Raw genomic sequence first — 25,697 nt, forward strand, 5'->3', positions numbered from 1 at the left:
GAGTCCTGCTAATTATTTATTCTCTATAGAGAAGGGCCCCAAACTGAAATTCTCTTTGTAGGGTTGGATGTGATAATATACAAAAACCAAGAATGAATGCATCGGTTGCAGTGCACACATAGAAGTGCCATGCTTCTCAGTAAGAAATGCATCATTCAGGACTATGTTCTGGAGACCAATCCTTTCTATCTTGGGAGAGCTAATGGATGATGACTGAGGATATGACAGAGAAGAGCAACAGGGGCCAGCCACACTTCGACATGGTTCCCAGGGATGGTCCCTTATGACCCAAGCAGTCTAATTTCATATAGACCTATTTTCTCCGTGTGAGACACTTAACAGTCTCTAGTCCCCATTTAAGATATCTTAAACCATCCTCACCCAGCAGAGCATGGCAGAAGGAAGCTGATGATGTTCCGTTGTAGCTGATACAGTGATGATTATTCCTCTATCTACATTTATTGACACAACCTATAGAGCCATGAGAACTCACTGAAGAAAAACAAACAATAAACCAATATATAAGAAATGTCTTTTCTCCCTGCTTTATAGATCATTTCCACACTCCATCCAAAGGGCTCACGTTCTGGACCCGTCCTCCTAAGCCATGATGACATTTAAAATGCATATTTTTTTCAAGGATTTGCTCGGGAGCTGCAGAGACCTGAACACATTGGAAAGGTGCTCCTCAAATACACCACTACAGTGGACCATGGGGAGAATTCTTGCCTCAGCTCTCTCCCTTCTACAAGTCAATATATTTCTATCCAACAACATATAAAAATTAGACTGGCTCCTATTAGCTATCAATTGCTCTGCTGAGGCAACCCTTCACATTTGCAGAGAATACAGATTCTCTCCCTCCACCACAAATAAAACGGTAATCGAAATCTTCAAGGCACCTAGATCTTAATGGTCCATTTTTACCTTCAAACCCAAACACCCTGGCAGTAGACAGCTATCACATCCAAAGTCCTCATGAAACAGCAGCCTTTGCTTGCCCTGCTCATGTAATCCACATCTTGATAACTGCAATATGCTGCTCTTCGAAAGAGCCTTTATTTCATCCTCTTTCCTTCTTGCTCCTTTTCTGGGGAGGTAGCAGTTTACCCTCAAATTCTACCACTGGCACCTTAGCCTCCCAAGAGCCATTTAAATGACAGGGGGTGAGCAATGTGAGGGCTTTGTGCTCCAGCTACTGCCTAGAAAGTTCATGGCTTACCATAGGGTTAAGCATGACTTGACCAGCAGAAGGATGATAAAGGGTGGTAGGGAAGATGGGTGATCAGATTGATATGGTCTGGCACCAAAGTTGTCACTACCTTCACGAGGTACCATCCGCCCGTGCTCACTGTTCACTCTCCTGAGCATAAACATATGCAGTCTGTTTAACAATGCTCAGGCAAAAGGAAAGCCAGGGGCTGACGAGATTGGCTTAGAAGTTTGCAGTATTTGCTACTACTTTTCCAGGACACCCAGGTTCAGCTCCCAGAATTTATACTTGGCAGCTCATAGCTGCCCATAAGTCTAGATGGAGCAAGGTTTGAGGCACGTTTGATCCCTGTGGACAACTCCCTTCATGTTACTCACATAGACAGACATGGATGCACGCATGCACTAAAACTTTCTAAAACCGACCAAAGTTTGTGCTTCTCTGGAAGGGAAGGGGTTAATCCGTAGGACTTCTGTTAGTCAGATAACAAAACCCTTAAAGACAGATCTGAAGGAAACATAGGAATTTATGGGTGAGTTCAGAAGTTTCTGGAATCATAGACACGTTCCAATGTGCTCTGACCCTGCAGGCAGTTGAAATGGGACCTGATAAAGACTCTGAACTTGAAGACCCGTATCGTATGCAAAGTTAGCTAAGCTAGAATTTACTTTCAATGGAGCTACCCCAGTGTAAAAGGCATCTTCACAGGCAAGGCTGGACTTCTATCAAGAGTATTTCCAGAGCCATAACATTGCCATCAACTTGTCTATAAACACGGATTGATAACCATCACTGCGAGATCATAGAACCATTGCCCACTATTAACAAATCCACTAGCTCCGAATTATAAAAATCTATCAGGTTCAATCTACACTATCTATGCACAGATCCACAGTTCCCGGGACCTCGAAGTGCAATACAAGGACCCAGCTAAAAACGGAAGTCAATACCTCCCCTGTTTTGTTCTCAGGGTGTCTTTCTCTGCTGGGTAGCACCTGCAAGCCACAAGAAAAACTAGAATGGAGTATAAAAACCAGAAACAATAATACACCAAAACCAGCCGGGTGTGTTCGGTGGGGAACAAAACCGTGGCGGATTAAAGTATAGTGACCTTTAATTTCCACGACAGTCAAGACAGGAGGCAGCAGTGCCATCAGACCAAGTGGGATGCTGGTAAATTTTGAGATGTGTTTTGCCAGCACAGTAGAATACAACTGTGGGACCCAGTAATTCTGAAGCTTCAAGAGCTCTTAAACATTATCCACTTCAAACCGTTCTACAGATATATAAGCAATTTGAAACTCCGGAGGAAAAAAAAACCAGTGAAGCACTACAGTGTCCCCGAGATAATAGCCACTCTTGGTCTAGGCTTCTTACTGGGTGCTCCTCCCCCTAACTGTCTCTGTGCCTCTGCCGAGCTCAGGCTGAACGCTGAGGAGATAAAGAGCCCAGAGGCCACCCCACTTGCTGTAACCTCGCTGAGCGAGCGGAGAGGAAAGCATGTTTTAAGCATGAGAGAGCCATTCAACACAAAAGTGCCTGCACTAACCTTTTGACACAGAGACCATGTGATCGCCAAACAACCCAAAGGAAAGAAAGCTATTCTTTTAAAATGAAGGTTTACAGTTTTGAGGGTGCCACGCCTTTTGTTAAAGAAGTGGCTTAGGCACTGTGTGAAAGCCACAGGGTTTCAAAGCAGACAATTGCAGGTGTCAAGGCAAACGAAGTCTCCTATGAGGATGCTCTTGATGACTCGGTGTAGACAGGAAAAAGAGTTTAAGATGAGAGACAGTGATTGTCTTGAGAAAAACCAAGTATTGTCTTCTTAGTGCTAAAACTTAGATAGCTGTCAAGCTCAGCCCTCCGTCTGTCTCACGGGTGAAGAAACAGAGGTGGCAAGTAAAGAATGCAACAGGCTGGGGTGCCCAGTCAGTATGCCAGGACTGGGAGGCACGGTTTCTGTATCCTGTTCTGAGCTTTTCGCAAAGCACCTGTCTCCTCCACATCAGAAAAAGGGAAAGAAAAGGACTAATGTCTCTGTGTGCCACAGCTTTATAAACCTTATCCTTGACCTAGTCCTCCTCCCCTAACCCATCCCCACTACCCTCCCTTCATCTCCCCTCCCCCTCCTTTTGACAGAATCATAGCATGCATCTATAGGGCTGTTTTTCAACTCCTGATCCTCCTGCCTCAGCCTCCAGAGGACTGGGATCACAGGCATAGGCCATCACGCCTGGCTCTGCAGAAAGCGTTTACTAACTTAGAAACTTTGTGTCATCTACACTCCCAGAGCAAAGCCTGTTGTTTCTATCTGAATGCTACATTGAAGTGAAGTTCCCCACCATCTTTTGTGTAATTTCATGGAATGCTAATAGAAAGAATAAATTTGCAAGCTTATAAACAAACAAACAAACGAACAAACAGGAAACAAGTTCGTTTTACTGCCTGGGGTTTACAAACTTCCCTGGTTCCCACTGGGTCTTATCTGGATCCCTGACACCCCCACTGCTGCTAGGACAGAAATATAACCAGCACTTTTTCATATTCAATGTCACATACTTCGTCATGAATAGTGTGCTCTTAAAGGCCAATCCCTGACAGAAAAAAGAAAACAGCAAACAGACACCAAGCTGGGACTTACATTCTGGTGCTGCTGGTCTTGTTGATGATGACAGATTTTCCAGTTTGATCCACATTGTGGTCCAACCCGAAGTACGCTGCCACCCGATGGACCAGCATCCTCTGATAGGATGACATCTGGGGGAACTTTTTATAGTGGTTACTGGAACAGAGTTACAGGAGAAGTAAAATCAGTGCCTTCGTTTCATGCCCGGAGTATATTTTACAGGGATTTACACGTCACTATCTCTTTTTATCCAGAAACACTTGGCATCTTTCATTTCAACGCCACCTGATGTCTTCTCTCGAAGACAAATCTCCACTATCGCAGATTTATTGATCAAGCTGGTAGCATCGCCGTTTCGCAGCCGCACGGTCATTTTGTCTGTTGCAAAGTGTTCTGGCCTAGTTCATGATACCTTATCAACAGAGGCAGGCAGGGGACAGGCTCCACGACATAACAGAGATTGCAGATATCTATCTGGACATGTGTCATTACCCAGTTCACAGCAAACACAGCACAATTACTTCCAGGCATAACTGACTGCAGCCAGCTGGAGCCCATTAAAAAAAAAAAAAAAAAGAAACTATCGTAAAAATGAAAAGGGCCGCTTCTTGTTACTGAACCTCCATGTAAATCAGTGGGAGCTAAACACGCCCTCTGTTTATGGCTGTTTGGCCAGGAATTTAACAGGTAAGAACACATAGAATCCAAGTAATGGCCACTCCAATCCAGTGACTTCTCCATCGAACATACCAAGGACCACATGAACTGACGTTCTATCTATCTACAGCTCTCCCCAGAGTGAGTCCTTAACTCAGACACCGAGCTAAGACATGTCATCGAATTAACTAGCATTGCCGTGGAACATACTTGCTGTCAGCAATGAAATCAATCATTTCCTGCTCCATTTTCAAGAGTATCATCCTGTCCCTGTAAAATAAATGTCCAAAGGAAGAGGTTCATGTACTTTCAGTTTCCAAAGAGCAAATACAGTTTATCAAACTCAAGGGGGAAACAGTGCAGACCCAACTCTCATCCAGCTTCAGACTACGTTGACTCCTTGGTTTGCATGCCCTGACGTGTTGAACTCAGAGGTTTCATTTTCCTCTCACTTGTTAAGTATTTGGGGGTATTTAATGTCATCATCTTTATGCCCTAATTATGACATGTAAATTTTTGAATGATAGAAATACAACCAACAAAGACTAGAAGTCGAAAGAAACTGGAAAGAAGCCAATCTGGAGTACTGAGCACACATGGCCGTGTGCCCGCACCCAGGCATCATGGACTGACGTAATACTGATCAGTTTATTCTCTCCTTTTTACTTCAATATACCCTTGGGGTTAGCAAACCAGAGTCCATACACTCTAACTCTACAGCGAGCAACTATGCAACTATTAGGGCTAGCCCTCCAGTAGGCGATACAAACTCTCAACTGAAAAGAGTAAGTTCACCAGAGACATCAAGGAAGCCAGCTGGGTTTTTGTATTTGATTTCTTAAAAGTATTCTGACTAATCATTTTGTAATATTCTATCTGACCCCACCACCACCACCACCACCACCACCACCACCACCACCAAAAGGCTTGTTTCACAGTTTAAATTTACCTGGAGTTGTTCTTCAGCGTGTTAATTAGAAACTCATGTAAGTCTATGCCTGTAGAATCCGTATATTCTTGGCTGCAATCTGAAACAAACGTCAGGACGGAGTTGAGTTGCCAGGATGAAGGGTGGGAATACCGGGGTGGGGCAGGGTTTGGAAACTTTCTGCTTTCCTGCCAGCCCAGGTAAATTTCAAAGGAAGTTACGAGGGGGAAAACACTTGCAAGCAAGGATCATAACGTCAGAAATAAGACTTGAGGGTTGAGACCTTGGCTGTGGGAAGACCCTGGTGTCAGAGGAGGGCAAGTGTGCTCGCTGCTGGTGGTGGAGTGTGTTCTATGCTGAAACCCACTTAGGCACTGCCTCCACATGACAAGTACATCCAACCCACAGAGACCTCAAGAGCTTGTGATCCCATGACAACCCCCTTCTTAAAAAATTAAAACGGAACGGATTAAAAAAAATGAAGGTTCTATTATAAAATGGTCTAAATATTAATCAGCATGGCAAGAGAATAAATGTCCTCAAGTCTTTCTGGTCTCCTGGTCCTGGATAAGTTCAGGTTTCTCCAGCCATTTTAGAAATGTTAAACTCTTTCCCCTTACAGGCCTCAAGCTCGAGGGTTTTATCTAGACGGACACTAGCTGTTCCAAGCAGGAATATGTTTGCAGAGCATAAACACTAAGAGTGGCTACCGTTCCTAGGCTCCTCAGATTCTCCAGCATTCTCCATTCCAGCGTGACTTCTTTCTACTTTGTGCAATTAGAGGTCCATTCAGTCTAAACATTCTGGACCATAGGCCTGTAGTTTTTAGGAGGAATGGTTCTTTTCCAAATAGAAATGTGATTTTTGTTTTCAAATGAAACAACACGCAGTGGTGGTCAGATAGAGACCAAAGCCCTTGGTGCCAGGGCTTCCACTGACCTCCATCCCCATGTGGCTTACTGTGAGGAGGTGCTAAGGCCCTTCCTAGCTGCCTGTCTTTTTTAAGATAAGGGTGAGTGTGAAAAATAGAAAGCCGTGTATCACCATTGTTCGTCGATCCAACTCAGTTGTCAATGAAACTGAATGCGAGAGCCCATTTCAATTCCCTCTTTCTCTTCAGCTTGTCACTGAGAACAGGAGATTCAAATGGGAATCCAAAGAAATAAGTGATTCTAAAAATAACCTCCCTCGCTACACAAATAAAGGTGCAGGGACAAAAAGAAAGTCAAGGTCACTAATTTTTTTTTCTCTTACACATACAGGGCCGCTTGGAAAATTAGGTGCAGAGTGCCCGGCTGTAAACACTGGTGTCAGTTTGCAATGTCTCCTGGCTACGCATGTGTCCAGGTTAAGCAAGATAAGGAAATGTTGTTTTCAAATTCACCTTTCGATAACATTCTGATCTTGGGTCTCTCAGAGAGTTTCTCTCTGTTCTTATCCTTTTCTTTTTCTCTCTCAGAGTCATCCTTCCTAGATTTATCCTCCTCTTGCAGGCTGGGGAAACTGGAAAGCTGTAAGTGAATTGATTCCTGTTGGGGAAAAAATATAATAATTTAGGGCCAGAAGTAATCATCTCTGCCTGGCATCCATTTCACACAGACAGAGGTTACTAGGTATTGAAAAATGAGAGCTTGGTATAGATTCCTATTTCTTAAGTAGTTAAAAAAAATTTTTTTTAGCCTGTCAGGAAAAAAAAAGAATACTTGCCCTTTAAGATGAACTGAAATCCAGAAGTCAATGGGAGGTCAGAAGACATATCTAGTATTAAACTTTGCCTCATGAATATTAACTTTAATCATGCTAAACTCCTGTAGATCACAACTCTTATTTTTCTCTACAGGGTTTATTTTTAAATGTGTGTGTGTGTGTGTGTGTGTGTGTGTGTGTGTGTGTGTGTGTGTGTGAAGGGGGGAGGGGAATCCCTTAATCTGCTCACATTGGAGCCACTGTCATGTCTAAAAAAGGCTTCTCCAGTTCCCTTCTAGAGTTCCTTATAAGGAGAAATGTGCACACGGCACACAGACAGACAGGTTCCAGGAGTCAGAATTGCAGTTCGAACCGAGAGGAAGAAAGCACCCAACAGCCAATTTACAGTAGAAATCCTACCACGGAACCAGGCCAAGAACACCCCAGACCTGGGAAACTGAACCCTGCAACTGCCGGAATCTTACATCTAGGGTCACAGGGCTTGCTTCTGAATGCTATTAATAGTTTGCTATAATTCAGAGTCGCAAAAAGAGCATTGCCTTCTGGAAAATGTTGTGAGTCCTGCTCTATTTTCCTAAGTTGTCTATAAATCTATAGTTGGGTAAAGGTAGTTAATTCTTCCCCCAACAGATTCTCCTGAGCTGCTCCTTGGTACAGGGCACAGTGCTGAGATGCATCTGCACTGCTAATCTTTTCTTTTCTTTTTTTTTTCCTGGAAAATGATCTGCTTCTATTGATTGACACTCTGGATCCAGGACTTTGACTGCTCACTGGCTTCTCTGGAGCAGAATGCACCACACGATGCTTTGTTTGGATTTTCTAGTTTCTGCAAAGTGTATGCTGATTGGCGTCATGACGCCTTAGGGAAGTTGCGGGCTGGCTTTGTGTGTGTGGTATGTGAGGGACCACCGGATGACATTGCTTCATGGTGTTGGGCAGGGGGTGGGGCATGTTTCCAATGAGGAGGGACCCCCATTAGAAAGGATAGCTGAAGGGAAGTTGCCCTGGTGGTGAGAGAAAACTAAAAAACAAAAAAAGATCTCCGGCCTCCACTATACGGATGAAACACGCTGTCATCGTAAATTCTTAACTAAGCTGGGTTTTCCTACTGCCCCGGGAGGTTATTTTGGGGGGAGGGGTGGACACATTTGAGATATGCAAATCAGGCTGGCATTCCGCTGCAGTCATTCTTCAGGTGATTAGGGACAGAGAGCTGTTGCAATCAGTAAAGTTGCAAGGAGGAGCTACGGTTTGGAGTTTGCTTTTACTTTCTCTGGAAATCTCCAGGCCATTTCCAGCTGAGATGTGTCTGAGGAGGAAGAGTCAGGCCATCAGCAGAGTCCTAGAGCAGCTGTGGGCACGTGGGTCATGAGAGGATGGTCTCGTTTCTTCTTCAGAACTGTAAGAACCATCCAGCCCTCTCTAAGTTGGAAGCTAAAAAAATCATCACGTTGGCAATAAATTCTACACACAAAACCTGAAGCCAAAGACATCCACTGTAGATGAATGGTGCAAATTGGTGCTGCTGTGTTGGCAAATTCTATACTCAGGTTAAAAAAAATATACATTTCTACACATAAATATACAATATGGTGTAGAAAGAATACACAAAAGGTGCTGTAGAACTGGTAAAAAACAATCTGTTATTTTTAAATATTTTTTATTGATACGCTCAATATTAAAATACAAGTGTTAATAAATACATTGGTACAGGATAAGTTTATACCCAACAACAGTAAAAGAATGATTCAAGTTGCAGTAACACACTGGTCAGTAAGTATTATAACATTAGAAAAAAAAAGAAACACGCTTCCTTTACTCAAAGACAGACTGAACCATCAGGTATGGGTCTGAGATCAGGTAACACAGGGAACAAGAGAGCTTTTCCCACACAGGAAAATGAAGGCAGTTTTCCAAATACTGTGAATATACAAACATGGGGGAAGCAATACATTCGGTGTACTGTATACTTCTCTGGGAGTCAGTCCACACATTTTCTAAGTGTTCAGTGTTATCTAGTGAAGGCATTGCGTATAAATTCTAAGATCGGGTGACTCGCTTATGTATGTGTCTGTTGGTTTTCTGCCAACCCCCTATTTCACCACTCTTTGGCTAGTCAACAGAAAACTCAGCTCGAGGGGCCTAATTCTCTGCTCCAACATTAATCCTGTTTTCTGGGTTCAGAACCAGCAGGAACAAAGCACCGTTTGCACCCACTGTGTGGGGGCACCACTATATCTGACTCTGAAATGGGCGCTAGGATACAGATGACCCTCCCCAAAACTCCTGTGCCTTGTCAAAAGAGACACCAAGCAGAGGGAATCTACGGAGGCTGGCCTCCTCTGCCTGGCGTGAGGAGTGAGGAACAACTGGGCAGTTACTTCTCCCAGAGCCTGGCAATCTACAGGCTTTTGAACAAGTCAGATGCTGTCCGTTACAAACCTTCCATCCACACTGATATAGTACAAGGCATGGGATTCACATAGTTCCACCTTTCCCATCTCCGTTAAAGATAGAAGCACACGCAAGATGCTGAAGGAAAGCCACACGTTTCTCAGAGCCCAAGTTTTAAAAAGGGGGCTCGGGGACTGACTGTCTGCGACACACAGTAATGGCTACTGAATGAGAGCTTGTCTGTGTCTCTCCACATGAAGAGCATGTGAAGAAAATGAGACTAGAAAAGAAAACACTCTTGGGGGGCAGAATCTATAAGGGATTCGTTTATTTATTTACTTTTTGGTTCTTTTTAAAGAAAGCGCTCTCTCCATGTTCTCTGTGTCCACAAAGAGAATTTAGAGGAGTCCAATAAAAGTGAAAAGGGGGTGGGGTGGAGGGGAAGATGAAAGAGGAGCCAAAGAGACTCAGACGAAAATTAATGATTTTTGTAATCAATTTTCCTTCCCTTGGGCTCAGACAGATCATTTGCGTTTCTGTCTTGGCTGCCTTTGACCTCTGAGAAGATTAGCAAAATTTCAGCGTCAAGACTGTGTTTTCCGTAAGCAAATAAATATACTAGTTAAAAAGGAAAAAAAAAAGGGTAACGAAGAGGATGCGAAGGGCCCTGGAACTTTAAGTTTGGGGGATCACAGAGTGGAGGTGCAGCAGCTGGTTAATATCAAATTCGCTACCAGTTCAGACGCTCTTCTGGGCCGGTTTTGCAGTAGTTAAAAAAAAAAAAAAAAAAAAAAAAACCAAACCAAAAACCAACAACCTCCCGAAGGCCATAGCAGCATTTCTCCACAGTTCAGGGTGCTTAGACACTATTTCTCATCTCCTAGGAGCCAACAGTGGTGTGTTATTTATAGGCAGGTTCATTTGGGGAGCTGAGAGGTAAGCTGTCTCCATAGAGACAGGATGCTTGGGGTGTATTTGGTTCAGCCTTATCAAGAGAGAGCCTCAGTGGACATCGAGCACTTCCGTGCTTACTGGATTTTATTATTTTATTTTATTTTATCATTTGTAAGTTAAGTTTTAATCTAAGTTCTTTTGAGTTCCTTTCCGTTTGCAGTTCTCAGAGAGTCTGGAAAAAAACAAACGCGATATCCTGTGATATACATTTAAACTAGTTGTGGGGTATTTGGGGTGCGTGGGGGTGTGTGTGTGTGTGGGAGGGCGACTATTTGCATATTTGTGGGAGGTACATCTGGGAGTATGAGTGCCTGTGCATGTGAAGTCAGACGTCAGTCTCAGGTGTTTCTCCTCGGTTGCTATCTGCCGTTTTTATTTATTTATTTTTAAGACAGTCTCTCACAGGGTCCAGGGGCTCACTGGTTAGGCCTTGAGCCGGCTGGCCCTTGGATCCCAGGAATCTATTTGTCTGTCTTTATTTCCCCAGTGCTGGAATTACAAGCATATGTATCATGTTCTGGTTTTGAGTGGGCTCCAGAGCTTAAACCTAGGCCCAACTGCTTGTGTGGCAAGCAGTTTACTTGCTAAGTGACATCCCCAGCCCCAAACTTCTAAACTATGCAGAATGTCCCATAAACAGAAGGAAGCAAGAAAATGCTTTCTTCAATCCCTGTTTTCTCCCACAAAACATCGTTTAATGTCAAATTAGTGGCTAGCCATGCACACGGAGATCTACTCATGCAATCCCATCTAATACCAGGTTTATACCTCATCATGCACACAGAGACATAGTCATGCAATCCCTTCTAATAGCAGTTTTTATACCTGATCCTGGTGACTTTCCCCTCCAGGTCTGGCTGAAGACTCTTCACAGACAGCAAGACTTCTGGTCAGCTTCCCTTTACCTGCTCCTGACTGGGGATTGGGATGAAGGAGGGGGAAAAAAGAAAAAGGCAGAAAACATTCTCAGACTATCGAGGCATGGCCACCACACTTGCATGAATAATCCTAACTCAGACTTCTCAGTCCCAGATCTAATGGGCTGCATGATTCTGGGTGCAAAGAGAGGAGAGAAATATCTGAGAGCCAGTGCCAAGGATAAAAACACCAACTCACGCAACGGTCCTTAATGAACTTGACTCGTGCGTGAAGGGTGAACGGATGTCATTTCTTGAAAATATCACAAGGAACACTTGACAGGAAAAATTTGCATTAAAACTAAATTAGGAGAAGATTCTTGCACTAAGGAGGTGTTCCGAGCACTGACTAACACTGTCAATTTATCTCCAGGTAGAGATCACTTGGAAGATTGAAATGTCTGCTCTAAATTTTAGCCAGCGACAACAGCAAGAGAAAAACCTCGAGTGGATGTGGATTGGGTGAAGCAGCACTGAACCTCTGCTGGAAATAGGAACTCATGGGTGTTCAGATTCTGAGCAAGAAGCAGCAGCCACAGGGGACGGGAAAGTGAGCACAGCAGCCAACTTGTAATGGGACAGCCAGGACCCGTCCCAGACTCTGAGATATGGGCACATCTTCAGCTCGGATAGGAAATGTGCCATTTGTCATAACTGTGCTGCTGACTGCCCTGGGACGCTAAAGATCCTTACCTTGGATTTTCTTCTCTCTTGGTTCTGAGCTGCCAGTCGCCGCTGCATGGTAGAAACAGAAACAGAAACAAAACAAAACAACAGTAAACCAGAAAGAGATAGAGAGAAAGACAGAAGGGAGTGGGGGGAGAGAAAATCAAAGGGGAAGACATCATTATCATTAATAACAGAGAGGTCTTCCGTGGAAGCAAAGGTATTGTGACCACAGGAAGGACACCCTCCTAGCCTAAGTCTCAATCATTCAACACTGTCACTTTTAGTCCTTTGTCTTCCTAGCAAACACAGGAGAGAAGAAACAACCTGGATAGCTTCTGATCACTATGTAGTCACTGGCTTTGGGTAAGGTAGGCTCCTGGAAAAGGCTAACACATTTGTAAATCGGTTCAGTGAAAATCTATAGCATTTACAAGCTCAGTTTGCCTTGCCTGGACCAACATCTTTTTCTTTCCTTGTAAAGATACTGTGTATCTAATCCTGCCTCTCTCCCGATTGCCCCAGCTGTTTCCGGGTCCCACCCCTCTCCCCAGTCCCTTTTAGTGTTCTGACTCTTCAACTGAAGACTCTTGAGTTTCAGCTTGCCTGAAAATGAGATTTGAACCCTAACATGTTTATGATGCAGAGGACACAGGGCTTTGACATGTATGAGCTGTGTCTCCGGCTTTCCATGTAATAAGGAATCCATGTCAAGACTTCAAGACCCAAAAGCTACATCTGGAAAAGCCTTACACACATAGCTTGCAGTGGTCTAGCAAGGGGTACTGGGCTCCTGTATACAAATACAGTAATTAAATATGCACCTTGGATGATTTTTATCATTCATTTCGGAAGGTATTTTTATGGCACCATTAAAAAAGAAAAAAGAAAAAAGAAGAGAAAAGAAAAAAAAACCTAAACAATTGGGGGATGATTCCTTCATCGATCTCCTATTCCATTAAGGACCAAATTCCTAACTCAGCCTCTGATACACCCAAGAATCAGAAGGCTAAGGACAGATCCTCGTAGCTCACTCACCTGCAGTTCCAGCTTCTCCTCCTCATCCAGACTTTCTGACTTGAGGATGCCATTTTCTGGGGCAGATTCTGGCTCTGTCCGCCCTTCTTCCAGTATGGTCGGGGTTAGTTCTCCTTGCTCAGACATTCTCCCAGATCCAAATCAAAACGAGTTTTTAGACCCTAAAATGTTACAGTATCAGAAAACAATATCAGTGCAGGGAAGGTTCTCCAATTATTCTTGAGCTCTTCTCATCCCCCCTCCCCCCCACCGTGAATTCACATCCAGAGGCGCAGCCCGGTATTCCTACCAATAACTTGACACACTCCAGAGGACAGAGCAAGACAATATCGAGCAGCAAATGCACACACAGGAGGCAGGTGCGTCACCTCAGCCTTAGCCCATCCACGCACACCTCAGCACATGTGCGTACACCTTCTGCCAAAAATGACTCAACTCATCTTAGCTGAGACTCACAGCACCCACCCATGGTAGGACCCACATCCTGCTACAAAGTGAGAGAAGAAAATAGTGACAGTTCCCCAGTGCTTCAACAGGTGACCCCCAACTTCCGAGTCGAGAGGTCCTGCCGACGGCAGGCGACGCCTCAGATATAATTCAGAAGATTATTTTTAAGTTGCAACCATGGAAACACCTCCCCAGTGACAAGGAAGACAAATACGGGGACGAAACTCAGACGGGAAGGTTATGATTTGGTCTAAACACAGGATCTATGTTTGGCTGTGAGCCTTTCAGGGTCAGCACATCCAGGCTTCCAACTAATGGCTAACAAAAGCAGCAGCAGCAGCAGCAGCCCCTCCACAGCTTCCGGCCAGGTACCAGAGGTGCACCAGAGCTCTGGAGAGGCAGCTTGCCAGGCAGAGTTAAGCATAGATGCTGCTGCCCCCTGCCACTCCGTACTCGCACACCACTCTACAGACAGGAAGTGGCTTTTTTGACTTCAATTCCGTTATTGTTCCAAGCCCCCCCACCCCCACCCCCACCCCTTTTAACCTCCTTTAAATTCTCCCACACTTCTTCCACTTTGATGGAACCTTTCTCGCTCATCTATTTATTTATTTATTTATTTATTTATTTATTTATTTATTTATTTATTTCCTGTTCGTGTATGAGAAAATGAAGGGAGGGAAGATGGAGGAAGGAAGGAAAGAAAGAAAAAACTGAGGGGCAGAAAATGAGGGAGAGAGAGAGAGAGAGAGAGAGAGAGAGAGAGAGAGAGAGAGAGAGAGAACACACTGGAGCAGCTGCAGCTTAGACGGTCCTTTCTTTCACAAGCTTCCCCACCATTCGCTGTCCCATCCTGGTCATTGGACAGAGTAGTAGTCCCGTGTCTCTGTGAGCACAGTGCCATTACCACTTACTAGTTTAGTAATTTCATTCTTGGCTGGAAGTAGTCAAGCAGGGAACAAATCTACACCATGGCCAACTCGATTTCGGATTTGCTAAAACCCACCGTGACAGGACAGATAGCCTGTAACGAAATCTCACAAGTACACCGACCTATTTGGCAGAGGATTGTGGGATTGGAGAAGGAAAAGTTTTCCTGTGGGAGGCAGAGGTTTGAGTTGGTGGATTTGCTGCTTTTAAGTTTGGGGAGGGTTTAAGATCTGCTGCCTTTGGGCAAATGTCATCTCCCTCTGGCTACAGCCAGCGTGTGTCCTTAACAAAACAAAAGTTTTATTCCCCCAGCTTACTTTCTCTCAGCAGAGGGTAGGGTGAGGAGACAAAGAACTTCTGTTGCCCTAACTCAGTTTTCAGAGTGCTTCAGTTAAAACAAAACAAAACAAACAAATGAACAAACAACAAAAACCAACCAATCATTAGAGTGAGCAAAGTGAGCTCTAATACCCCAGACAGACAGGTCCTGACTCTGAGGGTTGGTCTCTGCAGACAGGTATGGTCATGAAAGGAGAATGCCTGTTAACATGAGATACACCCCCCCTCCCCCCCGAAAGTGTTACCTTCAGCACAGAATCCCAGTGCTAGATCCGGACGAGTGACTGGCGGCTTCTGTCTTTCTGCTCCAGGAGAATCCACGCAAGTGATCAGAGGTAACTGCCGTCCCATGTCCCCATTAGCAGTCCAGAATGTCCATCTCCAGGCAGTTTCCCTACACAGCTTGACACATGGTCGACAACCTGAAAAAGGAAGAACAGGAAATCATTGTGGCAACAGTCGCGGCCTTCCGGAGAAGCACACAGTAAGTAAGACTGGGTTTCTAACACTAATGACCAGCTCCCAGCAAATCTCCTCCCAGCTCGCTCCGGCTCCACCTGTCCCAAGCTGCCGGCTTCTTCTCCAATGAAGGCTACAGCCGGCTGTTCAAGTCAGAGCAGCACCCACGCAAGGAGCTAAAATTAACAACTGAATTATGCACCGAAGATTACTCACTTCAATTTTAACCTTTTTTAGTGAAATCTCTCGCACTTTGTATTAAACACACACACACACACACACACACACACACACACACACACACACACACACAAAGTTTGTGTGTTTGCTTCAGTAAGACTAGAAGTCGCCTGTGTGCCAAAGGTTTGCCTCTTTTATTTCTAAATCAGAGCCTTTGTCCAAATTATAGATGGATGAGATGTGCTTTAAGTCTACACCCAGGAGCCTTCTGAGAGAGATGCCTTCATGCAGTGCATGCACGGGTTCGGATTTAACGAGGCCCTGTCTGTAAAGTTTGAAAGAGAGAGAGAGAAACTTTCACCCTGGCACAGCTAAAAGAGCAGCTTTCACTTCTCAGACAGTTTGCAAAGTGTCCCCTAATATCCCTGCTTCACAGGGAACCATCTCTCCACACCTCTCCTTCCTTCCCTGCCGGGACATCTCTGCCAGCTGAGCATCCCGTGTGACAGCTAAGAGTTACCACGGTCGCAGCAGCAAGCAACAGATTGGCACACTCCAAACCCCTTGCAAACCATCCACGCTCTAATGTACACTTTCCTTTCTCCAAACTCCTACAAGGGGAGCCGCGCAGACAGCTTGGATGCAAACACAGTCGGGATCCTGATAGCATTTGCCAACAGCAAAAACCCAAACTCTCAGCCCCCCGGGGGTGGGGGGCACAGTCACTGACAGCGGCAGACACACCTCTCGGGACCCATTGCCAGGGAAAACAATAGCTACATGCAGCTACTGCTGCAAAGGTTGCAAACCCTTTCTCTTTCTTGCCATCCCCTCTCCACTAGCCTGGGCGGGCATGGCTGATTCCTCTCAGTTTTGGCAGTGGCTCTGTTAAGAGCACATTAGGTTACAAAGCCATTTGTTGTGTGGCAGAAAACAACTGTTGAAGATACAACCATGAATCCCGTCAATAATTTCTGATCTATTCATCTTTTACGCTGACGGACAGCCCGGTTTTGAAACGTACACCTTTTGTTAGAAACCCCCGCACAGCTATGGGGGTAGGCAAGCACACACCTCAGACAAAACGGATCGTGGATTGACAGTCATTTTTATTTTCTGTCCTGGCTCCTTGTACCATGGCTGCCAGGGTAGATGTCCAATTTTAATTAAATAAAACAAAAATAAATCGAGAAAGGATCAATGTAGCCTGCACATCTAGAATAAGCTCTCCGGTTAGATAAAGTCACCAAGTGGCCTTTTGTGCCAGTTTCTTTTTCCCAAGGTGAATGAAGCTATTGTGATTATTACAAGCCTTTGTCTCATATTCTTGCCCTCACACATGCACAGGGGCCATTTAATCCAGAAGGCAAATGACAATGGAGTTTCAAATCGAAGCCTCAGATACGTAGCCTGGCTTCAGTAGGAGGATATATATGTAATTTTTTTTCCCGGAGACAGAACAAACTCATATTCACGTAACTACCCAAGTGCTAACAGCCTGGATCTGTGTGTGTGCGTAATTACCAGAACATGTTTTGAAATAGAACTGAACTCTAAAGTCAGCGAGGTATTATTCTTACACGGCTGAATCATGAAGTCATCATCTTTCCCAAGATAAAAGAGAGTGTGGGCATATGGGAGTGAGCAGAGAGGAGCATATGGATCGCAAATATTTTTGTAACTGATTAAAATTGTTCTCTTTGCTGAGGAAGCAATGCCAGGAACCAGCCCTACTCTAGCTCTCTGCTCGCCAAACCAACCCCACTCCTGCACTGCCATTTCATGCAGATCGGGTCCAAGTTCTCTCATTTTATTTTATTTTTTTTATCAAGAACCAAATTATATTTAATGAGTATATTTTTCTTGGCAAAACTGTGTTAATAAATTTGGCCATTGAATTTTAATTTATGTAATAAGAGGACAGAAAGGGAGGAAACTTTTATTATATAATATATGTAGCCTATGTAACCCACAAAAGACAAGTTGCTGGGGTTCTGTCACTATTGCTATTTTACATTCAATAACTTTTATGCGCGTGTCCATATGTGGATATGCGTGCGCCGCAGCGCCCGAGCGGCAATCAGAGGGCAACTTGGTGTTCTTCCCTTCCACTGTGTGTGATCCGGGGATTGAACTCAGGTTGTCAGGGTTGCCATGGGCACCTTTATCAGCCTAGCCATCTCAGGGCCCCAGAAATATTACTTCGGTCATGAGTTTGGAAGGATGCCTTAGGAGAACCTATCAGGCTAATGAATCTGCAGAAAACTGATACCACTCTCTCAGTGATTTCCTAGCGAAAACATCAAGTTAAGATCATTTCACATGATCTTAATGCGGCCTTCTATGTCTCTACCTCGATTTAGAATAAACATGATAGGCATTAGGTTGGTGAGGAGATAAAGAGGTGGAAAAGAAGAGAGTACCATCACTCAAAGCATATGTGCACTCTGCCCTTGGTTCCCACCAAGAACTTGCACGAGTCCTATTGTGCGTATCTATGTGCTACAGACCCTAACCACTGGGGTGCCACGTAGCCTCTGCTTCAGACTCCAGTAGGCTCTTTTTTTTCGGGGTCCGACTAAATGGGAGACTAAAATTGGGTTCTGTCTGCAAGTGGAGATGCTCACATTTCAGTCATTTCTCCTAAATATGTGAGAGGTGAGCACACTGACGCTACATTGGTGCAAATGTTTTATGGAGAGACGACACAGTCAAATGACACTCGTTGGGACAACTGAATGGTTTCTCCCATAGATTCCCTTGGGCAGAAGGTCCCCGCAAATGAAAATGACTTGGCGTTTTGAAGAGACAGTAGTGATCTGTCAGATTGCTGCATAAGGTAGAAACATGGACATGCTAAAATACGATACAGTGGCCAGAGACTCAATTGGCTGAAATTCCTAAAGGATTTTTAGCATCTCAGATTAAGTTTAAAAAAGGCTAAATTTTGGAATAAAAGCCCTTGAGAAAACCGAGGGTAACAATGGCACAACCTCTGTATACATCAGCGACTTCTGGAATCTTCTTAAGGTTGAACAAAAGGTTGTTCTATAAATTTAGCTTCCCAAAGAAAGATGTAAGTTTTAATACATGTGTAAGAGTCACTAGACCAGCAACTTGACCCTTTAGATAATGTTTTTTTTGGGGGGGGTTAAGGCAAGACACACAAATATTTTAAGATAATTGTTTGCATACACATGAGAAAAACTGACAGTAAAACATATTGGAAAGTAAACTTAGGAGGCCCCTCTACATCTAAGAAAATAAACATCCCCAAATTCTAGGAAACTGAAATATTCTACAAATATCCTTTCTGCAAGAATTTTTTTATTTTTTACACAAACCTAGTTTTTAATTAAGGCTTTTTTTTTCTTTTCACACATTATGTGTATAGGTCTATGCCCATGGGTGGCTATGTGCACCTAACAGGTAAAGAAGTGGATGGTGAAGCACTGGGGGCTAAACTGTAGCCTCTTGGGCAAATGAATGTTTAAAAAGCAGGGGAGATCCAGGGGAGACAAGTCAAGTATTGAGAATTTACCTTTCACAGAAGACAGGTTTTTCCCAAGCTTTTGCTATATCCAAAGGTAATCTATGAGACATGACATTCAGGCCAAACAATTCATCTTCGCTTGGAAGTTTTGTTTTGTTCCTCTCTGAATATGCTGCGGGTAAACAATAAGCAAGTTGCTATACATCCCAAAAGATCAAAGGCAGAATCTGCGAGCACAAGAGAGAAATCAGGCATGTTGCCTTTCAAAGTTTCCTCAGGTGTCTCCATGACAAATGTGCACAAAACAGTTCTGTGATGTAACCTGCTCCGACTGGGGCTTGACTGGTAAATTACACCAGCCCCATTGCCTTCACCATCGCATGGTGCTAAGGCTTTGCAATTTCTCAACGCAACGTGGATGCTGATGAGAGAAATCGATTAGGGATGTGTGAGAGTCACAGAATCTGCCAGCATCAGTGTATGGGAGTGGGTTGTGTGTGCTGTGCTGGTCAGTTTGCGGTTGTTGCTGTTGTCGTCTTTAACTTGACACAAGCTAGAGTCAGCTGGGAAAGGGGGATGTCAACTGTGAAATGGTCTTCATCTAGGCAAGTCTGTGGGGACATTTTCTTGATTAATAATTGACCCAGCCCCTCTAGGCAATGCCACCCCAGGCAGGTGGTCCTGAATTGCATAAGAAAGCGGATGGAACAAGCCCGTTTTCACACAGAGAAAAGTCCACAAGCAAAGAACCTCCATGGCTCTGCTTCTGCTCCTCGCTCCAGATGCCTTGAGCATCTGCCCTAACTTTTACCAATGATAGACTCCGTACTGGCTGGTTTCCTGGGTCAACTTGATGCAAGCTACAGCCATCAGAGAGGAAGGAGCCTCTGTTGAGGAAATGACTCCATGAGATCCAGCGGTGGGGCATTTTCTCATTCGTGATCAATGGGGGGAGAGCCCAGCCCATGGTGGGTGGGTGGTGCCACCGCTGAGCTTGGTAGCCCTGGGTTCTATTAAGGAGACAAGTAAAGCAAGCCAGGAAGCAGCATCCCTCCATGGCCTCTGCCTCAGCTGCCTCCAGGATCCTGCCCTGCTGAGCTCCTGTCCTGACTTTCTTTGGTGCTGAATAGCAATGTGGATTTGTAAGATGACTAACCCCCACCCCCACCCCCAAATTTGCTTCTTGGTCATGGTGTTTTGTTGTAGCAGTAGTGACCCGAGTGAGACATACTCTAACCTGTAGGCTGAAGTACCCCCCACCCCCAGTTTGGTTTTGCCTAGTCCTTTTTCACAACAATAGAGGGCAAATTAGAGTGTACTCTTGCCCACCCTGGGGAACCTGCACCACTTCTGGAAAAAGACAGCTCTGTAATCCCCTTCTCCCCTAAACAGGGCAAACATTTGACTGTCAGGAATAGCAATTAGAGCCAGGGGAGGCAAAACAACTGATTGGCCGATCTCTGACATCTCTGACACAGTGCTTTATATATTTTTTGTTTTAATATCAGTTAAAGGGGGTTAATAGACCCAATTTATGGAAAGGAGCTAGACTCTGACAGCATTGAGCCTTAGGTTCAGTTTGACTGACAGACCATTGTCTAATTCAAAAATGTATTCAAATATGGCCTCCAATTCCATGCCGGCTACTCTGATTTGTTTGTCCCTTCCTTCATTTTTGTGTATGTGTTAAAGTAGAGACAGCAGCATCTGTGTTGACCTCAGAGGACAGCCTTAGAGAATCAACACTCCCCTTCAACCACGCTGGTTCTGGGAAATCAAACTGAGGCCATCAGATGTGGCAGCAAGCACTTTTGCAAGCTGAGCCATCTCACCCCCATCACCCCGTGTTTCTAGCATCGTTCAATGAAGAGTGTAGGCGTATCCATAGACGCCTTTGGTCCATTGACTTCCAAGCAAGTGTAAACTTTAAAAGATTACATAATTCAGAGAGTAACAAAGCCGCTGCAAAGCACATCTAACCGACATCAAATCCAGAGGCTTAGACAGGACCCTCCACCATACTGTAACAGAGCCGAGCCAATGTCAATCATTTCTCCTGGGATGTCAGAGATCCTGTCAATCACCCTCATTCGTATACTGCTGCTGCCATAGCAATGTAAGCAGTATTTACCCAATAAAAACAAGTCACTCCCGGGACATGATGATCAGGTGTGTTCACTGGGTCACTATGCTCTGCCCAGTAAGTGAGCTACTCAGCATCACAGGGACACTGCAGTTCAGCTCCTGATAACAGCAGTCTCTTCCATTACTTTGTTCCCAAGCTCACAAGCATGGTTTGGTCAAAGATTCTGCTCTGTCTTTCTCTGACAGCCCTGGAAGTCATATGCCCCAGGCATCAAAATACCCTAATATCTATATGTAAACCATCTGTCTACTTCTTCTCTTCCAAGTCCAGAGCTCACAACATCCTCCTCTTCTGTCTCTCTCTGTCTTTCTGCCTTTCTCTTTCTGTGCATGTCTGTGGTGTGTGCATATGGTATATGCATTCCATGTATGCCCACGTATAATAAGTCGATGCACCTGCCTATGTATGTGTGGGAGTCAGAATAGAATGGCTGGAATCCCATTCTATCTCTCTCCACTCTTGTTCTTTTGAGACAGGGTCTCCCACTGAACTTGGAGTTAGGCTAGCACCTAGTAAGTCCCGGCAATATTCCTCTCTATGCCTCCAACACCACTGGGATCACAGGGGTAAACCTGGACCACATAGAGCTTTTCAAGTGGGTGCTGGGACTTTGAACTCACTCAGGTCATCATGTTTATATAACGAACTCTCTTACACAATAAGCCATTTCTTGAGCCCCAACATGCAGGAAATCGTCTGTCTACCTGATATCCAGATAAAATAGGCTTAGGGTTTTCAGGAAGGTATGCTCACGGTTTAAAATTAAATATTAATCAGAATCCATATTGGCAGGTCACCTGCAGCATCTAGAAATGAGTACCAATCTAACATTAAAGCAAAATGCTAGGACCTCAGGCTTCTGTGGCACCCTACTCTTTTGTGTAAACATAAAACAAATTTCCTAAAAGTAAGTCTAATGCTATCAGATAACCTTTTCGAATATATATATATTTAAAACAGTTATGTCTTCAGGTTGGAGCTTACTTATATCTTGAGTTATCTGTAATAGTGTCATGGTATTGTTGTGGTCTACACTGATTGGCTTCAATCAACACTTTGACCCTTTAATACAGTTCCTCATGTTGTAGTGACCTCCGACCATGAAATTATTTTTGTTTCTACTTCATGACTGTAATTTTGCTACTGCCATGAATCATCATGTAAATATTCTTGGTGATAGAGAGTTGCCAAAGGGGATGTGACCCCTGGTTGAGAACCACTGTCCTAAACTAACCTCAATCGTCTTAGAATGGAAAGGAATGATAGTGACCGGAGGTGACAGCCCTGCTCAGTTCATAGATCTAACTTCAGGTACAGACATTATTTAAAACAATTCCCTTTAGATAGAGACTAAGACAAAAACTTTTTTCTATTACTTATATTGGAGATACTTTGTCTTGGAGCAAAGCTTTATTATAAAAACCTATGCCTTTCTTCCTGGCTTAAAGAGTTCAAAATATGAAATTCATCATCACAAAGAGGAAAGATTTTAAAAGGAGAAGAAATATTAATTTTAACAATCATCAGCATATTTGACATGAACTCTTTTCTCCTCTATTCCCACAAGAAGTACAAAAAGCACCTGTCACTTCAGAACAATGAAGTCTGGTCCATGTGATGTAGCTCTGGATGCCAGAGTGGGAGCTTAGCATTTGCAGCTTTAAAAAGAAGAAAGGAAGAGAGACTTCTACAACACGAGCAAAGTCAAGAAAACCACAGCGCATTGTTATTTGCTGGGGTTTTGAAGTGACCCTAGTCCTGATCAGAAGACATAGCACTCCATTAGCACGAAGTCTTGCTTTGGCTACGGCAATACTTAGCATTCCATCTCTCAGATCAGTAGTTCTGGCATCAACATCCCGTTTGCAGAATTAGTACCAGTAAAGGCTGCTTTGCTGCACAGTGTACTCCCCAGCCCCAAGGCAAAAGTAATGAGGTTTCCCCAGGAGCTTGGAAATGCAAGGGCATTCTGTTCCTTAAGTGAACAGAAGCCATGGGGGATAGATAAAGCAGTGGTTGTCAACTTCCCTTGTGCTGTGACCTTTTAATACAGTTCTTCATGTTGTAGTGACCACACCCCTCCCCAACCATAATATTATTGCAGTGCTACTTCATCAGTCTCTTTGCTAGCTATGAATCTTAATGTAGATATCTGATATGCAGGGTATCTGCTATGTGAACACCAAAGAGGTTGTGACCCACCTATTGGTTGAGAACCAATTTCTAAAGGATTTTTCTCTCTCTGTCTCTCTGTCTCCCTCTGTCTCTGTCTCTCTGTCTCCCTATATCTCTCTCTGTCTCTCTCTGCTTCTCTCTGTCTCTGTTTCTCTATTTCTCTGTCTCTCTGTCTCTGTCTCTGTCTCTGTCTCTCTCTCTCTCTCTCTCTCTCTCTCTCTGTTTCTCTCTCTCTCTCTCTCTCTCTCTCCCTGGTTGTAGAAATTCTCATGGTAGAGATGGGCACCATTCTAGAGCAGGAAAGGAAAGAGCAGAGACAACAGAGCTGCCATTCCACAGAGAGCACCTGAAACTTCTATACACACAAAGGAACTTCCCAGTCACATCGGCTGCTCTGGACTAAGTTTTGTGTTAGCATCTTGAAGTAAAAAATGTTTTATTTCTCGTATGTATACAGCATGTATGCACATGTGTATGCATGCATGTGTGTATGTATGTGTGCAGGACCTATGTGGACATCTTCCTTGTGTCTGCTCCATTTCATTCATTCAGGCAGTGTCACTCATTCAAAGTGAGCTCGCCCATGTGGCTAGCCAGACTAGCTCGATTAGGCAGCTTGTTCTATCTCTGCCTCCTGAGGACTAGACTTGGAGAATATCCTCCTGGTGTTAACATGGGTTCTCAGAATTGGAACTCTTGATCTCATGCTTGTAGGGCAAACATTTCAACCACAGAGCCATCTTCCCAGGCAGACAGAAAATTGTTTGCAAACAATTCAGTATCTACACCATCAGGACAACTACCTCTGATTAAGTGTTTACAACGTGATCGATTGAGACCGAGTCTCACAGTTGCTTAATTTATCCTCACATCAACCCCATCTATTTTTGTCAGCCTCCGTGCAGAAAATAACCGGGGTTGCTTGCCTTACCTCCTCAGTGTTAATCCAAGTGACTTGATGACCCATTACCCTGTGGATCCCTCTGGGGCCCCAACACGATCACTCAGTAGCAAAATTTCAGAATCTGAACCAAGGTATCAAATCACTCTTATCCCACTGTTGTGTAAGATAACAGTCACAGATTTGTACCTCTACACAAACTCTATTCCCAGGGACAGTGCCTGGCACGAATAAGTGTTTGTTCACTCAGTAAATAAAGCAAGGCTCCAAGTTTCCAGCAGCACCAACAGTGATGGACAGGCAGCTTGGACCGTGTTTGGGCTTCCTACACGGTCACTCTCAGACATCTGAGAAGCAACTTAATGAGTTTAACCAATAATCACTAGAAGGTACTCAGGGGCAAAATCATGGCATGCTGGATCTGTGGATGCATGGCCTGTCGAACTCTGTAGTGTTGGACATTGCATTATAAGAGAATTGAAATGCATTTTTTAGGAACCCACTATGTGGGGCACTCAGTGGCCCTGGAATAGGAAGCCAGAAGAAGGATGAGATGGTGCACACTTAAAGGGGCCACTGAACAAATATGAAAGCAACACGCAGGTCTGAGGCAAATAGAAGCATGGGAGATAATAACCCTTTCTTCTCTCTGTGTGATTCCCCCTTTTCTCTACACCACACACAACAATATTGCCAAAAAGTCCACCTTGATAACAGTATATCCATGGTAATCAAAATGTATAAGCCACTGTACTGGGATCAACATGTTTTCTTGAAACAACAAGTATTCGTAAATCATAGGAAAGCATATTCCATAGTCACCACTTCTCATTCTATACGACATTCGGTAAGAAGGTGCAACTTGAAATTGAAAATTCATGGATGACATTGACGGGTTTGCTTATTTAACTTTGCTTTAATGGACAGCACCGTTGTGTTGGAAATTTTCCTCCCAACATAGTTAAACCTCTAGAGGCCGACTCAGGCTGCAGGAGAGTCATGATGGCGCCAGCTCAGAAAGTCCACGGATATACTAAAGAAATAAAAAAGGTCCCGTTCAAGATCCTGAGTTCTGGCAAAAAAGGTTAGGAGATGCTGTGTATTATTTTTCTGCCTGCCCTAGAGGACAGCCGGGCAGGAGGGTCCTGTGCCTTCAGATAGCAACTGTCATGGCAACATCCTGGTGGGACGCAGGCACATTTTTGTGAATGCAGATATGCAAAAGAGTGTCTCTAAGTCCCTTTTCCATAAGGTGTTTGCTTGTGTTTGTCTTGTGCTTGAATTATAAATATTCTAATAAAAATGTTTCAGTAACAAATAAGGGCACTGGACTCTAAGCTTCCTGGACAGGAGGGCCTCTGGGCAGCTTCTTCTCCAATTGTTGCTTCACACTGAGCAGGACCACAGCTGATACACTTGGCTGAGAGGATAAGTAGATATAGCCCCGTACAGAAAATATTTTCAAGAAATCTGCAGCACCTTAGAGGAGAAAAATTAGGATTACCGCCATGTGCCCAAGGTCTGACA

General features: G+C 44.2%; 1 protein-coding gene across 52 annotated transcripts in view; it reads right to left on the reverse strand.

The window, feature by feature from the left end:
* The window catches only part of Arpp21 (cAMP regulated phosphoprotein 21), a 164,359-nt gene that overhangs the window by 103,689 nt on the left and 34,973 nt on the right, over window positions 1-25,697 (reverse strand). For 20 of the 52 annotated variants that reach the window (XR_015626837.1, XR_015626836.1, XR_015626833.1 and 17 more), the window contains exons 1-9: window positions 15,324-15,403; window positions 15,062-15,238; window positions 13,101-13,261; window positions 12,090-12,131; window positions 11,305-11,394; window positions 6,809-6,953; window positions 5,446-5,524; window positions 4,707-4,766; window positions 3,855-3,995 (exon numbers count right to left, since the gene is read on the reverse strand). Coding sequence is in view for 45 of the 52 variants with exons in the window: in XM_087562977.1 (XP_087419103.1) it covers window positions 3,855-3,995; window positions 4,707-4,766; window positions 5,446-5,524; window positions 6,809-6,953; window positions 11,305-11,394; window positions 12,090-12,131; window positions 13,101-13,226 (683 nt within the window). In the remaining 7 variants the exon portion in view is untranslated. 52 annotated transcript variants of the gene reach the window in all.

Source organism: Rattus norvegicus, chromosome 8, assembly GCF_021556685.1.
Source record: "Rattus norvegicus strain SHRSP/BbbUtx chromosome 8, alternate assembly SHRSP_T2T, whole genome shotgun sequence".
In the NCBI taxonomy this organism is placed as follows: Eukaryota; Metazoa; Chordata; class Mammalia; order Rodentia; family Muridae; genus Rattus; species Rattus norvegicus.